The sequence below is a fragment of the Arvicola amphibius genome, chromosome 2 (assembly GCF_903992535.2).
Source record: "Arvicola amphibius chromosome 2, mArvAmp1.2, whole genome shotgun sequence".
Lineage (NCBI taxonomy): Eukaryota > Metazoa > Chordata > Mammalia > Rodentia > Cricetidae > Arvicola > Arvicola amphibius.
This window is the reverse complement of record NC_052048.2, coordinates 133,839,787-133,857,657: the sequence shown is the minus strand read 5'-3', so window position 1 is coordinate 133,857,657 and position 17,871 is coordinate 133,839,787. Positions and strand designations below refer to the sequence as shown.

Here is a 17,871-nt window from a genome sequence, read left to right as displayed (position 1 = left end):
TGACTCCGGCTACTCTTTTTCCACTGGCCCTCTAGCCTGCTCTATTCTGCCCTGCCATCGGCGAAAGCAGCTTTATTCATTAACCAACAAGAGCAACACATATACAAAAGCATATTCCTTCATCAGGAGTTTTGTAAGTGGAAAGTCTTGAAGAAATGAAGTGATAATGTCTCCCACTAGAATAAGGAACAAACTTGCTTTGGGATGATTGGCTTTTCAAGCTCGGTGCTCTCCTGAAGCTCTCACAGCATGCAGGGTAATTTCCAACACTCTGGATCATCCTTGTCAGGCTCAGGGAACAAGGAAAACCAACAGAAACACAGCCATGTGCACACTGCTAGCTGTGCTGCTAGTGATAAAGTCTGATTCAGGAATCTAGCAGCCATGAGTGGTGCTGTCAATATTAAACTTGTAAGCAGAGTAATCAGACTCTGACAGCAGCTACAATATAGCAGGAATATAATGAATAGGAGGATGGATTCTAAAGTCAGACCTAAAAGCTATCAGCAGTAGACATCTTGATAGCCTTAAGCAAGCTTCCACCTCATGTCTCGGTCAAGACTTTACCCTGTGTGAATACAGACACACACAGTAAGCTGCCTCACAGGGGTGCTGTGGAGGTGAAATGCAGTAATGCATAGTACAAAGCCCACAAGCAGTATAGGAGTCCTTCCTGTAACCAGTTGTTATACGGTAAGCACTAAGACACAGGGCACACAGGTGAAAAGTTTCAAATTGCTAGGGAAGGAAGGAAAGACATTCCCAAATCCATCACCTTTTTTGTCTTGTGGTCGTTTACAAAACAAGTGCTAACATCAACAATTAATATTTAAATTATACTGGACAAATATTATCTAAGAAATAAATTAAGGGGGCTGGAGAGATACTTAGTGGTTAAGAGCACGGGCTGCTCTTTCCACGAATGACTGGGCTCAATTCCCAGCACCCACCTGGCAGCTCACACCTGTCTGCAACTCCAGTTCCAGAGTCTCTCATATCTCCACAGACATACATGTAGGTAAAACACCAGTGAATGTAAATAAAAATAAATTAAAAAAGAAAGAAGAAACTTCTTGAAACAGTATTATAATATAATAAAACAGATTCCTGACCATCACTTAGAATTCAAGACAAGAACTCTAATATGACAAATTAAATCAACAAATTAAAGATGGTTTCAGGAAAAATATTTTTTTAAATTCTAGAGTTCTGATGGATATATATTTTATTATTTAACACAAATTTGATAGCAGTTATTAAAACTAAAATATATGAACAGAAACATAATTTACAATAAATAATATAAAAGATAAACACAAACCTGTTATATAACCTCCTGAAGGCTTGAGGTTATCAAACTGTTTGTCATGCTTATGCGTTCTTCAGAGGTAATAGCCCACATATTCGGCCCTCCTATAACATATATGAAAGGCCAAGATATTATAATATGTACACGAGCCTGCTCAACACAGTGTTATCCATAAAATGCAAATTCTAACATACAATATGACTCTTAAGCATCCTTGATGAGATTATTTAATGTGTAAAGGACATAAAAATAGAACTCTATACAACTATATACAGAAACACTAAGGTGATGGAGGAGAGTTATCTGTCTATGTTACTTTCATTGGTTAATTAATAAAGAACACTGCCTTGGCCCTTAAAAGAACCGAAAATTAGGTAGGCGGAGTAGACAGAACAGAATGCTGGGTAGCAGGAGTGGGAGATGCTTCAGTCGCCATAGTGAGTCGCCATGATTTCTCCTCTCTGAGATGGACGCAGGGTAAGATCTCTCCTGGTAAGCCACACCTCGTGGTGCTACACAGATTACTAAATATGGGTTAAAGGAAGATGTGAGATTAACCAATAAGGGAGGCTACAGATAATGGGCCAGGCAGTTGTTTAAAAGAATACAGTTCCGTGTAATTATTTTGGGCAATAGCTAGCCGGGTGGCGGGACACAGCCTGCTGCTCCATCTACACTAAGGTTTTTCAGCCATTCATTGAGTTAACATCTATTGAATAATAAACTGTATACCACTCACAAGAATGAGGTAAATATTGGCAATAAAAAGATTAAAGTCTGGCCGGGCGGTGTGGTGGCACACGCCTTTAATCCCAGCACTTGGGAGGCAGAGGCAGGCGAATCTTTGCTAGTTCGAGACCAGCCTGCGTCTACAAGAGCTAGTTCCAGGACAGGCTCCAAAGCTACAGAGAAACCCTGTCTCAAAAAAACAAAAAAAACAAAAAACAAACAACAACAAAAAAAAATTAAAGTCTGGCAATAATGGCACACACTTTTAATCCCAACACTCAGGAGGCAGAGGCAGATGGATCTCCAAGTTTGATGCCAGTCTGGTCTACAGAGCAAGTTCAGGGATGGCCATGGGTACCCACAGAAACCTGTCTCAAACAACCAAAAAAAAAAAAGATTAGTGTACTATTCTCAGTCTCAAAGAATTCCTACCTAGAAGGTAAGTCCCACCATGTGCTGACTGTGAAATTCCCTGAGCAGAAGTAGGACAACAGCTGTGGGTTTTTTTTTTTTTTTAGTTTTTTTTGAGACAGGGTTTCTCTGTGTAGCTTTGGAGCCTGTCCTGAACTAGCTCTTGTAGATCAAGCTGGCCTCGAATTCACAGAGATCCACCTGCCTCTGACTCCAGAGTACTGGGATTAAAGCCAGTGCCATCATTGCCTGGCTCAACTGTGGGATTCTAAATCAGAGCATCGGAAGTGAATTATAGGAAAGACTAAGACCTAGCAGAAGCTGGAAACTTCGGCATCTTGCGATTGTGCCGAGGTGGTCTGGGAGCACTTCGCTCACACAAAAAGGGCGTGGTTGGAGAAGTTGGATGCGCAAAGACGATCTGAGTGCACCAATGGGGCTACTAGCTCAGGTGCCATACAGGTGAGTGCAGAAAGTGGCAGGAAATAACTAGTCTGAGTAACTGGAAGGGTCATTTTCTTTTCCTTCATCACTGGGGACTGAACCTAAGGCCTCTGTAGTAGGAAGACTCTCCTTCAGGGTCAGGACACACACTACTTCCTTCAGGGGGACCTTGATATCACTAGAGGACAACACTCGCGTCCTCTTCCAGATTCTGCTCCAGCAGACTCTAAGGCCAGGGAGCCAGAGTGTTGTGTGTTTGCCTTGTATTCTGAGAAACCAGCTGAAGTACCAGCAAGGAGCAAATACTTAAAAAATGATTCCAAATAAATGTCTAAATCAATAAGAAAGGGAGCAAGTGTGGAAGTGTTTACTACATAGACCAGGAGCAGAGGAACAGAACACTCACAAACTTTGCTATCTACCCTTCATAAAGACATCACCAGCAGCCTCTGAAGGAGTCTTTGGAGAGCTTCACACATTCGCCTTGGCTAATAATCACCTGTGCATCACCTCTGGCTACTACTCTTTTAGTTTGCTCAACATCTGTCAACAAGGAACCACATGTTTTAGACACATAAACTCACATTATCTGCTATCCACACCATAAAAAGTGTTAGAAAAGTGATTTTCTAACTAGAAACTAAAGGCCTACTCTAATTTTAAATGCTAAAATTGATTTAACACATTTTTCTTAGCCCTAAATGACTGAATCTTAAAATAAAAACTACAAAAAGAAGTTTTAGGAGGTAGAGTTAAGATAAAGAGAGCTTGCTGAAGAACTAAGGAATCTAAAGCGCCACAGCTACCCACTTCTGAAACAACACCAACTCAGGTGGAGGTAAACTTCCCTTGTCCTATCACCTTATTTATCAGAGATGAGCATACTATCTATGCAATATGCAATATACCTACAATAAAATAACACTGAACATAATCTTTCACCTATTAAGATTAGCAAAATAGGCCAGGAGGCCCCAGTGTGTGAGGAGGAATGAAGAACATAAGTATAATGACATATACATGTGAATGAATCCATTAAAATAAGCTGTCAGAAGTCCTGTGATGGGGAGAGAAGCTGTTGTATTATAGAACTATTTACTATGATTGACTTTGGGAAAATGTTTGTTAAAAAGATGAACATGACAACAAAGGATGAGAGCAGTTGTGAGCCCTGCTGATGCAGGGATTATGTTCAGCAGCTCATTAACTCTGCCAGCACCACACAGTAAGTTAGGTACTATCATAGATAAGGAAACTGAAAGCAATGGTGGCAAAGCAACTTACTTAAGGTAATGCAGTAATTGATAGAGCTGAGATCAGAACTTGGCCGCTGAAGATTAGCGGAGCAGCAGAGTATTTGGCGGGCAAATACAAGGTCTGGTCCCCAGCATGAGGACAGACATAAATGGGAACGGAGGCTAGAAACAGGGACAACCTGAACTTGCTGAATTGTTATGATATCCCAACACACATGAAAATATGCTCTTGTACTATAACTGCCACCTCTGAGGCCTAGAATACCACCTAGGACAAAGGTTCCTTCAGAGACCATGTGGAATATGCAATACACCTACAATAAAATAGTGACTGAGGAATGGCGAACAAAGTATAATGACATGTATGAAAATTCCATTTAAAAAACCTCACCCCTTTGTATGCTAACCTAAAAAACTAATTGAAAAATATAAATGGGCAAAAATGTCTCACTGTATAGTTCTGGTTGGCCAGGAACTTGCTATGTAGATCAAGCAGCCTCAGACTCACAGAGATCCCTGTGTCTCTGACTGGGATTAAGGCATGTGCCACCAGCCTGACTATGGTGCTCTTTTATATACAAACTAACCATTTTTCAACTTTTCTTGGGTGCTTGTCTTCATAGTAGGAAACTCAACCAGCCTGTTAATAGTGTTTAATTCCTCCCAACTCCTTCATATTCACTCATTCAATAAACACGTAAGGGGGAGCAAAGGGCTTGAGTACCATGAACCCCTTTTTTTAAAGGTTTCTCTCAGCATTCTTTAATATTTAAGATCATACCATCAAGAAAAGCAAAACTATAGTGACTATTATTATGACTAAAATTATCTGAAGAAAGCTGGGCGGTGGTGGCGCACGCCTTTAATCCCAGCACTCGGGAGGCAGAGGCAGGCGGATCTCTGTGAGTTCGAGGCCAGCCTGGTCTACAAGAGCTAGTTCCAGGACAGGCTCTAAAAAAGCTGCAGAGAACCCTTGTCCTCGAAAAACCAAAAAAAAAAAAAATTATCTGAAGAAATGAAATGCTCAATAAATTAGTTAGAACATAGAATAACTTTTAATCATGTTCAAATAACTTGCAAACAAGAAACCACTTTAAATTTAAAATATTAATGTATCAAGAATTTTCAGAAATGAGATAACCTCTAAATGAAAAAAATTCAGAATGTGTCTGATTCAAAGTCAATTTTTAAATAATTAATGTAAGTCTAGTTTCTTACTTAGAATGCTGCACTAACAGAATCTTTCAAAGAACTATTTGGTATTCTGCACCTGGAGGGCGAAAAACCCTCCCAATTTTAGTCTATTTTTGTAAGCTTATGGAAAGACAGAATAACAAGGTGGTGGTTGATGTCCAACATTTCCTTTAAAAGCTGATGACCTCTGACACTGTCTGATATCATGTTAGACTCCATCCAAATTCCACCCATCTTCCCCAACTCATCACTAAAGATGGATTTTCAGAATGACTTCTGTTGTTTATTCTCTTCTCGCTACTACCTCTGTTAAGCACTTTCATAAAACCCAGTGAATAAGGAAGAGTTCTCAATTACAGAACCAACTATATGCTAGTTTCGTAGTATATATGTAGATATACACCACATATCTATAAATATGCAAGGCATACATAAAAACACAGCTAGGTAGTTTGTCAATACTGTTAATTCTAAATGTAAGTAATCCAGACAGGCTATATTTATATACAATAGAAACTAAATTTAGAAATAGTCTGCACTCATATTTGTCTCCAGTTAAATTAATATTTAAAACAAATATAAACCAAATAACACTTAAAATAAATGATATATACTGATCTACTACTAATTTAAATGTCTAAAATGTAAATTTTATACTGTTCTAAACAAAGCTGTAGCCTAAGTTATGGAAACCTGAACAATAAAAACCTGGGTTTATAAGTATAGTGCAATGCTGCATCCGAGTGTAGAGACCCAACATCTAGCTCAGCAATTTCTAACCATATGGTTGAAAGATTACTGAGCCCTACAATCTAAAAAGGCAATAAAGATCCAAGAAAAAATGGGGTATTCTTAAAGCCATTGGAGGCTTTTATTCTGTACCCTACCTCTCCTTTTTAGAATACAGATGAAGCCATTATGATGGGTTTCAGAACTTCTTCCTCAGTCGGTCTTAGCACCCCATAATTTTGAGGCTGAAAACAAGCGATGTCACCTGTAATATCAACCAGTAGCAACACATGTCTGAAGTAACCTCTCGCCTAGCACTTGATGTCCTATCTATCATGTTCTCTCAATCTGCAAATTTATTCAGTTTTTGAAAAGCAGAATGTAAAGCACCGTGATTAAGGAGGCTTGGGAAGGACGTTCTGCACAGCAAACAGATTAGGGGTAGAGGCTGCAGCTGCAAAAACAGAAGGGAGGCACTGACAGCCTTTTCAATCTTGTTAATAATTTAAAAAAAGAAGGTGAAGCACCAAAGACTAAGTAAAGAAACATCTTGTTTAATAGACCTGTGTGACAAGATGTACATGTCTTTATCTGCACTGTCCCGTAGGGCACAGGCCTCAGCTACAAGTGGTTGTGAGCACATGAAATGCAGCGTGGTTTACTTGACTTTTATTAAACTGAAACTAAAACAGATAGATGTGGCTACTGTATTAGACAGACAGCACTCTGAGAACCCAAGCAGCCTATGAAGTCTGCACTTAGCCCTAGAGTGATAAAGATACACACGGCCAAATTAGATACGTATGTCACAGCATTCATACAACAACTGGGTCTGGCATCTAAAGACTTTTTTTTTTTTAATATTTATTTATTTATTATGTATACAATATTCTCTCTACATGTATGCCTGAAGGCCAGAAGAGGGCGCCAGCCCCCATTACAGATGGTTGTGAGCCACCATGTGGTTGCTGGGAATTGACTCAAGACTTTGGAAAAGCAGTCAATGCTCTTAACCGCTGAGCCATCTCTCCAGCCCCATGGCATCTAAAGACTTAACTGTGACAAATGGTTTACTAGAGATGCAGACATACTTTTCAAGTTTTGAAGTTATCACATGGATGTTGCTTTCAATAACACTTTAAATGCTGAGTTGGACTTAAACTAGATAAATACAAGTTACGGTCAACTATTTTTAATAAGTACAAGGTAACAGTCTCTCTGCTATCAATTTTTCAGAAGTTTTTTTAAAACTGACTATATCCTTTAATCCCAGCACTTGGCAGGCAGAGGCAGATGGCCTCTGTGAGTTCGAGGCCATCCTGGGCTCCCAAAGCTACAGAGAAACCTTGTCTCGAAAAATAAAAACAAACAAACAAACAAAAACCCCAAATGACTTTCTTTATATCCTACATACCACTTCCAATTAATAACTGGAATTTTATTCACATGGGCATTTTTATCACTGAACATTTTATTTGCTTCCAATCATGTTTACTTATAATTGCACTGATCTATACAATAAATACTTATGAAAGGAAAGACTGGGATCATACTATGTTTTTATTTGATCTGAAAACTTTATTAATATTCTGGTTGAAGTTTGTAAGTAAACTGGCTTTAGTGAAAACCGTTTTCATATGAGGCATAGGAACCTTCAAACCTAGAAAAGCAGCACTGTCTTAACTTACAGATCACTCATTGTGTAAAATAATTATTTAATTTAAAAATGTCTGTGGCACCAATCCCTATAATCCTACACCAATTTCACAATGGGAATAACAGTCATTTTAATCTTAGACTTATTTATGTATTTATCGGGAGAGACACAAACTAGGCAATGTGTGGAGGTCGCTTCTCTCCTTCTACCCTGTGGGTCCCAGGACCAAACACAGGTTGTCAGGTTAACTAATGAGATAATATAAATATGAAGTTCATAAATGTTAATAAAGGAAAATTTAATTTTATATTGTATTATTAAACAAATCTTGATGGCCAGATCTATTGCAATCATCTGTGCAATTACAAACACCCTTAATATTCACCTAAGGGCACTCTGTTTTTGTCCTCCAGTTTCATGCATTAAGTAGAATATACCTTTAGGTTATTCTCAATTGTTCAATGGTAAGCACATATTCCAGATACTACCAAAATGCTTCAACATAAATGTAGAATTTACTGCATAATACTAATAAGAAGATACAAGTATTGCGCTGAAACACTTGGTGCTTTCAACCAGAATACTTCAAGTTCTACATTTTAAAAGGAAAATTATCTACATAAATATTTCAAAGAACAGGCTCATCACTACAACAAAAGCCCACATCCTCTCAGCCTACCATTAGCATAAAGTTAATTACCGTTCATAGCTGTGGGAAACTGAGCCATCATGGTCCTGAATTTTTCTTGCAGCTCTCAGCCATCTGCAATATGAAAGCATGGTCCCCATTAATACAACAAAGACAGATCACAGCTTAGTGCTAAGTTGTGGGACTGTCTGTCCCCTTTAGCACACATGCCCAACAAAAACAACACAGAGCTCCTGCTGCTGCTGAACAGGCAGAACTCATAGTTGGGGATGAGGAAGGGTTCTATTGCAATAGTGCTGCCTTCAGTACACGACCATTTAAAAGAAACAGTATATGCAATAGCAAATACAGAATGAAAAACCCTCAGTATTAATAAATATTTCTGTAGAAATAAGTTCAGGAGGAAGCACTGTTAAGATTAGGTAGAATTGATTTAAGGAAATCAACTGCCATAAATTAAGTATGTAAGAATAACATGGAGGTGAGGGAGTGGTGGCACACACCATTAATCCCAGGACTCGAGAGGCAGAGGCAGGTGGAGCTCAGAGTCCAAGGCCAGCCTGGTCTACAAAGCAAGTTCCAGTATAGCTAGAAACCCTGTCTCAAAAAAGAAAAAGAAAAAACAAAACAAACAACAACAACAAAAAAAAAAACATGGAAATCCATAAAAGGTTTTAATCACCTGAAATAAATCTATCCAAAATAAATGTAGTACTGTCTTTTAATTAAGCTAAGTTTAAAGAATCATCTAAAAAGATTGGAGTAGATAGAAAAGCGCACAGACACACATGGAGGTACAGTCTAAAAGTAATTATCAAGCCAGGTGGTAGTAGTGCACTTGGAGGCAAGGCAGAGGCAGGTGCATCTCTGTGAGTTTGAGGTCAACCAAGTCTACAGAGCAAGTTCCAAACAGCCAGGGCTATACAAAGAAACTCTGTCTTAAAAAAACCTAGAAAAGAAAAAATTAATTATCAAAAGGCATCACAATTATTAAAATATATTTTCATTTATTTAAATAAGTGGATTGGTCTTTGTAGCTAACAGCTCTAGGTTCAGATCTGCTTGGCTCTATTCCTAAATGTGACCATAGGAAAGTTGTTTAACTTTTTTTAAGTTTTGTATTCCAGCCGGGCAGTGGTGGCGCACACCTTTAATCCCAGCACTAGGGAGGCAGAAGCAGGCAGATCTCTGTGAGTTCGAGGCCAGCCTGGTCTACAAGAGCTAGTTCCAGGACAGCCAGAACTGTTACACAGAGAAACCCTGTCTCAAAAAACAGACAAACAAACAAAAAGTCATAGATTCCTTGTCTACAAAAATACTCGGATCAGTATCTTTTTAAGTAGTACATAATCCAATACTCTAACACAGTGTATTCAGTAAATGATCGCTATTCTGTGAACACCCAGAGAATGTGAAGCTTCACTTTGACACTATTTAACTGGAAAATAAATACAAAATTCAAATTTCGTTACAAGAATCTTGAAAATAGGTCTAGTGAGGGACAGTTAAAAAGACCACTCCATACCTTATCTAGTTAACCAAATAATTTAAATATGATAGTTTTTGAAGCCCTAGAAAAATACTTGGATAAGTGATTTTAAACAAAGCAGTTGGGAAGGGTTCACATGACGCTATCACCAGAAAAACTGGCTGAATGGCTGTCAAAGGTACCGTTCCAAGGTACCATTCTATTAGTGAATTCAATACGTTAGCACCCTATGCTAGCAAGAACCCAGTCCTCAAACGATTTAGATAAATATGGCTACATTTCATATTTATTCAGTGATTTGCAGTAACCCTCCAAAAGATGGCACATAAATCCAATAATTTATTGACAAGAGAACTGACAGCTGCTTTTCCTCCTACAGAGCAAACTAATCCATCTACTCCATGTTGCAGTGAGCAAAAGGAGAGGTGATTAGAATGGTTAATGGCAAAAACCATCCTTCTACACAACAAAGAACAGCCAGACTGAGCCAGAGGGATGGTAACCTCGCAAAGGCTTACTCTATAATCCCACCTCCGCCAACCACAAGTTTCTTCCTTAGCAGACAGTGAGCTGTGGACTGCAGCTGTTGTCCCCTCTCCTGCTCTTACTCTTTCTGGGTAGGAGGAAGTTTAGCATGAACATGTTGGTTTTCTTCATTCCTTTCTTATAAGATAAACTCCCAAGTATTGGAGATGTTTACAAAAAATGAATGCCAAAATTCTGGTGGGTGACAGAATTCTTATAGAAGATACTGTGTTGAGCCTTACAGGATGAATGAGAATTAGTTTACAAATAAAAGGTTAAAACCTTGACTTAACTGTGACAGAAAGGTGTTTTAAACAGGGTTTTATAGAGAAGAAAATACATTTCATTTAAGATAGACAATCCTGAAAAAAAGGCCGAAGCAAGGAGCTCAACCAGGGCAAGCTGAAAACAAAGCCTGGCACTGAACTAGACAGAGGCAGTGGGAAGAGATAAGAGGAGCTAGAACAGCGAAGTGTTCAAAATAAGCAGGACTCACCAGTTCTCTGGAAATGAGTGACTGTGGAATAAAAGGAAACAAAGAGACAACTGCCAGAATTATAGTCTGTGAGATTGGGAAAACAGTGCCATAACCAGTAAAAAAGTTACCACCAAAGGAAGTCTCAACTACTCATGACTACAACCTCAACTTCCTTAAACACAGGACAATTCTACAAATAAATACATTTGCTTCCTCCATGTAAATGATCATAAGCAATATAAGACTATGCCAGGAAGTAACTGTCTACTTAGATGCGCAGCATCAGATGCGTCTATCTTACTTGCTTCCTGTAACAGACAAGGTTTAAACATGGGAGAAGGTTTACAAAACATTCCATATAACACACTCTGTAAGCATCTAAAGCAGCAAACACAGTGCCAGTGACGACTGAGATAACAGACAGACAGAGAACAGAATCCCACGGGCAGAAAACTTTTAGCAGTTAGATCTAAACTTACAAACCATCTGTCTAGAACTTTTGGCTGGATATCATGTATTCCATGAAGATAACAAAATGTCATATGGTTGATACTCAATTATCACAGTTATAATCCTGATATAAAATTAGAGAACAACCAAATAATACAATGGACAGGGAGGACAAGCCTCCTGGTATTACAGAATCTTTTCCACCTCACATGTAGAATTCACCTATTCATGTATGCGGGCACCATACTGAGGCATTTACACATGTATAAAGCATTTGGTTGACTCTGGTAGCATCTGATTATGGTAATATAATTTGTTGGAATCAGTAAGTTTTTAAAGCATACCACTGCATCTGCTTTAGTTATGTTAATTTTCTGTCCCACTTTAGAATCATTAATTGCTAAACAATTTTCTAGTTTACTAGCAGACTTGGACAGAATAATAATTGGGGCTGGAGATAGAGCTCAGAGATAGGGCACCTGCCTAGCAAACACAGGTCTTGGGTTTAATCCCCAGTACATCACAAGAAAAAAATATAATTGAAATCTTGAAAAATAAAAAAGATCACATAAGTGTGTTTTACATTTTTTAAAATAATTGCTAACACAGGGTGGTGGAGGCACACGCCTTTAATCCCAGCACTTGGGAGACAGAGGAAGTGGATCTCTATGACTTTGGGGCCAGCCTTGTCTACAAGAGCTAGTTCCAGCTACAAACCTGTCTTGAAAAAAAATAATTGCTAATATTTGCTTAATGATTTCTATTAATTTAATACACCTCTCTCTGTTAGTAATCTACCGTGTGTCATGTTCAGTCACTATTCATTAAGAATTCAACATTCCACTTCTGCACACAGAAATTCAGATGCCCAAGGGCTATGTACCCTGGAATACATTCCTGCAAAATCTTTACAAGGCAGATATCTTTCTCATTCCACAGATGAAGGCACAGGGAGATTAAGTTACTTGCCCAAATTCAGTGTCATGAAACAATGTGGAGATTTCAAGCTTATCTTATTTTAGAGCCTGTGAACGTCACCCTGTAGGCTTTATGCACCTTTTCCTTTCTTAAATGAATATAATAATGATATCATATGTTCATATGAGCAGCAGGTGAATTTACTGTTAGCATGTTTTAGGGGAGAAGAAAAGTCTGGCCAGGCTGCTGCAACACTGGAAGAATAGATCAAATTGACTGTTTCTGGCCTCTTGACATAAAACTCAGAAGGGAAGGGTAATTAACCAGCATCTCCTCGGGTACATGCTTTGTGGGTGTCCAACAAACACCCTGCTCTAATGTGTAGAGGATAATGTGCAACGAGTGGCAGTCTGCGGTCATGATCTGAGCTGATAAGTACTGTGGACGTCAAGACACCTCTGCAGAACGCCTACTTGGTGGATAACAGGTATAAGTTCAAGACTCATGTGACTGAGTGTCAGCCAAATGCAGTCTGGAGAAGCCACCAAATATAATTTTGGGATTGGGAAAGTATATGATCCTGATGAGAGAGAAAAGTGAACTGCTAGACCTGGAGACGCTTCTATAATGGGTCTTAAGACCCAGGAAAGAAAAAAAACTACAGCCATTTAAAATTAAAAGTGGCTCAGCAAAGGGTGAGGGTTTTGTTTGTTTAGAAGCACAGAATTATAGAAAGGAAAAATTACAGCCATTTAGTCCAAGATACCATTTTCAAGATAGGAAGACTAAAAGGGTTGAAGAAGCCCACAAGTTAGTAAGCAGGAATGGACCTGGAAACCACACCCCTCCAGCCAGAGAAACGCTTGTAAAAGTGTCCCAGTCTGGCCAGGCAGAGCACTTGGAAGGCTAACAACACTTGGGGCTGAGTCAGCAGCCCGTCATTATGTGAATTAGGAGCCTTTTAGACTAGCTCCACCCCCTTTAGACTAGCTCCACCCCCAAACCTCACACAGCTACAGTTGTTTCTTCCCTCACCTCAGGGCGCTCCACTCCTGCTTATACTCTTCTGACTTTGATAAGCAGGCCTGGCACACATGCACCAACACCCACACCCACACATGCACACACTATGCATACACATGTGCACACATACATACACATTAGTAACCAGAATTTTTAAAGATTGACTATATAGAGAACTGGTAGAAAAGAAGAGGATCCGAACTGCCTCCTTGAAATCCTCCAGACATCAGAGATATGAATATCAGCCATACTGTTCCCCGCAACGTGGCCCTTCCATAACTGGTGGGGAATCCTTTTTTCTTGTAAGCATACTTTTAGAGACAAAAATTTATTTCTCATTAAATTCTGAAGCATTTTAAATTTTGAGTAGAGAGGAAAGCTTGTATTCATCAAATCTACTTTGAATCATAATAGTTAAATAGCTTAAATAAATTTGACTAAAGGCCTGACACTCAAAAGCATGATAGTACAGTTCCTGATGGTATATATTTTATCTATCTATCTATCTATCTATCTATCTATATTGATTTTTCAAGACAGGGTTTCTCTGTGTAACAGCGCTGTCTCAGAACTTGCTCTGGGATCACTGTAGTGATGTTTTATGTTTTAATAAAGCTTGCCTGAAGATCAGAATGCAGAGCTTAGCCACTAGAAGCCAGGGAGTGGTAGCACACACCTTTAATCCCAGGACAAAGGCAGAGGAGCACTGTTAGTTCAAGGCCACCCTGGGTTACGGATTGAATCTGTCTAAAAGAGAAACAGCTCACACAAAGGTGATCCCATCACTTGGGATCACATGCCTCTAATCCCAGCACTAGGGAGGTAGAGACAGGAGTGATATGGTTGAATGGAGAGAGGAATATACGGAGGAAGGAGACAGGAGCTCAGATCAGTCTGAGGTTTGGTGGAGACAGTTGTAGTCTGAGGTTTGGTGGAGACAGTTGGAGTCTGAGGTTTGGTGGAGACAGTTGGAGTCTGAGGTTTGGTGGAGACAGTAGTAGTTTGAGGTTTGGTGGAGACAGATGGAGTCTGAAGATGCAGTCTGAGGACACGATCACCCCTTCAGTCTGAGTACTGGTAGAGGTAAAAGAAATCGCTAGTGGCTGGCCTCTCTGCTTCTCTGATCTTCAGCATTAACCCCCATATCTGACTCTGGGTTCTTATTAAGACCAACTAGAATTCATGTTACAAGCCAGGCTGGCCTTGAGTTCACAGAGATCCACCTGACTCTGCCTCCTGAGTGCTGGGATTAAAGGCATGCGCCACCACCACCTTCTGGTATATATTTTAAATTTGTTACTACCTTATTATTTATTTTGTGTGCATATGTGTTTATGTGTGTGGATATGTGTGTGCACACACAGCAGCAGTCATGTGGAAGTCAGAGGACAATTCTCTGGACATCTTCTTCGGCATGTGAGTCCAGGGGAACAAACTCAAGTTGCCAGGTTTGGAAGTTGGTGCCTTCATCCACTGAACCAACTAACCAGCCCAGGTTGTGTTGTGTTTTGAGATAATGTTTTAATATGCATCTTAGGTTGGACTAGAACTCAGAACTCAGGATCCTTTAGACTTAACCTTTAAGCCTGTAAAATACTACCTGGAGCAGTGACATTAACCAACAGAGAAGCTCTAGGAAAACAGAGATGTGGCTGTTAAACTTGGGAGACAAGTTGAAACAACAAAAACAAACTTTAGTTGTAAGCATAATTTGACATATGTTGGTAGGAGTGACCAAGAAAATGGAAAGACTCTGTTTGAGCTACAGACACATATTTGGTAATCATTGGGGACTAGGTATAGTTGCAATCATGCCAGGGAAAGAATGTATCAGGAACAAAAGAAGCCAGGCATGGTGGTGGCACATGCCTTTAATGCCAGCATTCAGAAGGCAGAAACAGGTGGATTGCTATGAATTAGAGGCCAGTATGGTCTATATAGTAGAGTTTCAGGGCCAGCCAGGTCTATATAGTGAAAACCCGCCTCAAAAACAAACACAGAGAAAGTGTTCCAAGGAGGAGTTATCATTGCCAAGTGACACACAAATAAAGGCTAAGCTATGAGTCTTAGCAACCTGTCAGGATCGGTTCTAATACAAGCACAGTTCCAGTGACTTCAAAGTCAAACTGATGTGGATTATTCAGTAAAGGGAGCGTGGCTCAAGAAAATGCAGTTGCTAGGCATAGTGGCACACATCTTTTAATCCCAGCATTCAGGAGGCAGAGGCAGGAGGATCTCTGTGAGTTTGAAGCATAATGAGTTCCAAAATAGTCAGGGCTACAGAGACACCCTGTCTTGAAACAAAACAAACAAACAAACAGACAAAAAAAAAAAACAAAAAGTGCTGTTAAAAAATAAGAGGGGTGGGAGGATCAGTATTGAGTTTTTAAGAAAGGGAAGGTGGAGCGAGACAGTAGTAGTACACTCGGGAAGCAGAGGCAGATGGATCTCAGTGACTTTGAGGCCAGTCTGATCTACAGAGCAAGTTCCAGGATAGGTTCTGTGGGGAAGGGGGGTGAGGAAAGGAGAATTATTGTATTTACTTTTTAGACAGGGAACCAAAACTATTTTCCCAGAGAAAATAAAATTCTCCAAAGGAAGTGAAAAGAGACCTTTACCTACATAAGTAGAATCAGATAGCTCTTGAACATAAAGTCACACCATGGGACAGAATTTCTGGCTCTGGGAATAAAGTTCAGATATGGCAACAGGAATGAATACAGAAATTTACAAGTATAAGAGCAGGAAAATAGGAACAGAGAAAAAAACAGATTTCTTTCTGCCAATCTTTTTTCTTTCCCTCTCTTAAAAGGGCAGGCTTGAACTCTCCAGTGTCTAAATGTGAATTTCTTTTCTGAGACAGAAAAAGGGAAGGTCACATGCAAATCAGTTCCCAAGAATCAGTCAAACACGCGTCTTGTAGACCAGGCTGGCCTCGAAATCACAGGGATTCACCTGCCTCTGCATCCCGAGTGCTGGGATTAAAGGTGTAGGCAACTACCGCCCAGCTGGAGTTTGATTTTATATCCTACAACTTTTATCAGGGTTTATCAGGTCTACAAGTTTTTTAGTGTAGTCTGTGGATCTTTTAGGAAAGAATCTGCTTTCCCCCTTTCCCATTTATATTCCTTTAATATCCTTCTCCTGTCTTATTGCTCTAGCTAAGACTCTAAGTACTACATTCAGTAAGGGGGGGGAAGAATGGGGAATGCTCGGGCTTCCCCCAATTTGTGTAACGTTGGCTACAGGTGTGTCATATATGCTCTTATTATGTTTTGGTATGTTCCATCTATTTCCATTTTCTACAGAATTATGATGAAGGCAATGTTGAACTTTGTCAAATGCTTTTTATAATGATATTTTATTTATGTTTTAATAAATAAAGCTTGACTAAAGAACAGAAGGGCGAAGCTAAGCCACTAGAGGTCAGGCAGTGGTGGTATACACCTTTAATCCCAGAATTTGCAAGACAGAGGCAGATGGATCTCTGTAAATTCAAAGCTGCCCTGGGCTATACAAAATCAATGCAAAAACAAATCCAGGTAATGGTGGCCTACACCTTTAATTTTAGTTCTAGGAAGTCATATGCCTTTAATCCTAGCACTAGAGGGAATATAAAAAAAGAGAAGAGAGAGAAGCTTAGTCAGCTTTGTCTGCTTAGGCCCCTTTAATCTGCTTAGTCTGTAGGCGCCCAGCCTTGGTAGAGGTAAGACTTCTCTAGTGGCTGGCTGCTTTGTTTGTCTGGTTTTCGGGCTGAACCCCAATATCTGACTCTGGGTTTTTATTATTAGTGCTACAGCTTTTTTCTTTATCTATGAAGCTGATTATGTGATTTTTGTCCTTAAGTTCATTTATATGATACATTTTATGATTTGAGCACACTGAAACATCTTTGTATCCCTGGGATGAAACCAAGCTGGTTATGATGTATAATCCTCTTCCATAAATTCAGTTTACAAGTACCTTGTTAGGGTTTTTACGTCTCTGTTCATTAAGAAAATTTATCTATAGACTTCTTTTTGTTGTTGTGTCTTTATCCAGCTTTGGAATCAGGACAATATTGGCTTTGCAATTAGTTTGGTAGTATTCTTTCCCTTTCTATCTTGTGAATAGTTTGAGGCATGGTGGTATTAGATTTCTCTTCAAAGTTTGGTAGACTTAAGCAGTGAAAACACACTATTCACAATAGCTTCCAAGAGAAAATAAAAACAATCTAGAAGGCAAAAGACTCTACTGTTCTAAATCAGCTATGATAGATGTATTACTCATGAAAAGATATTAAAATATAGAATTTGGCACTTTAAAATGGTGACATTTATTGAAAGCAAATTATGAAGTTATTATTCTAAATAATCTAACATTCTTTACATTTCATAAAATATGTTTTAAGAGTCTAGTCTTTATTTACAAATCACGAATGAACTATTCCCCCTCTGCTTTTCTCCTTGGTGCCTACAGCACTACCTACCATGCTGGTGACCTTTCTACTTATGAAGGTTTCCTTTCACTTCTATTTCTTCTTGTACACAATGTCCAGTGTTCTAACTTCTGTTTTCATACTTGCGCATCTCTAAAAGACTGTCAACCCCCCTGTGAGTGTCTCTTCATTT

General features: G+C 39.3%; 1 protein-coding gene across 1 annotated transcript in view; it reads right to left on the bottom strand.

The window, feature by feature from the left end:
* Itsn2 (intersectin 2) overlaps positions 1-17,871 on the bottom strand; it is a 119,770-nt gene that overhangs the window by 86,380 nt on the left and 15,519 nt on the right. The window contains 3 exon segments of the mRNA XM_042054558.1: positions 1,322-1,375; positions 1,378-1,413; positions 8,430-8,492. Coding sequence (XP_041910492.1) covers positions 1,322-1,375; positions 1,378-1,413; positions 8,430-8,460 — 121 coding nt within the window. The 5' untranslated portion in view covers positions 8,461-8,492.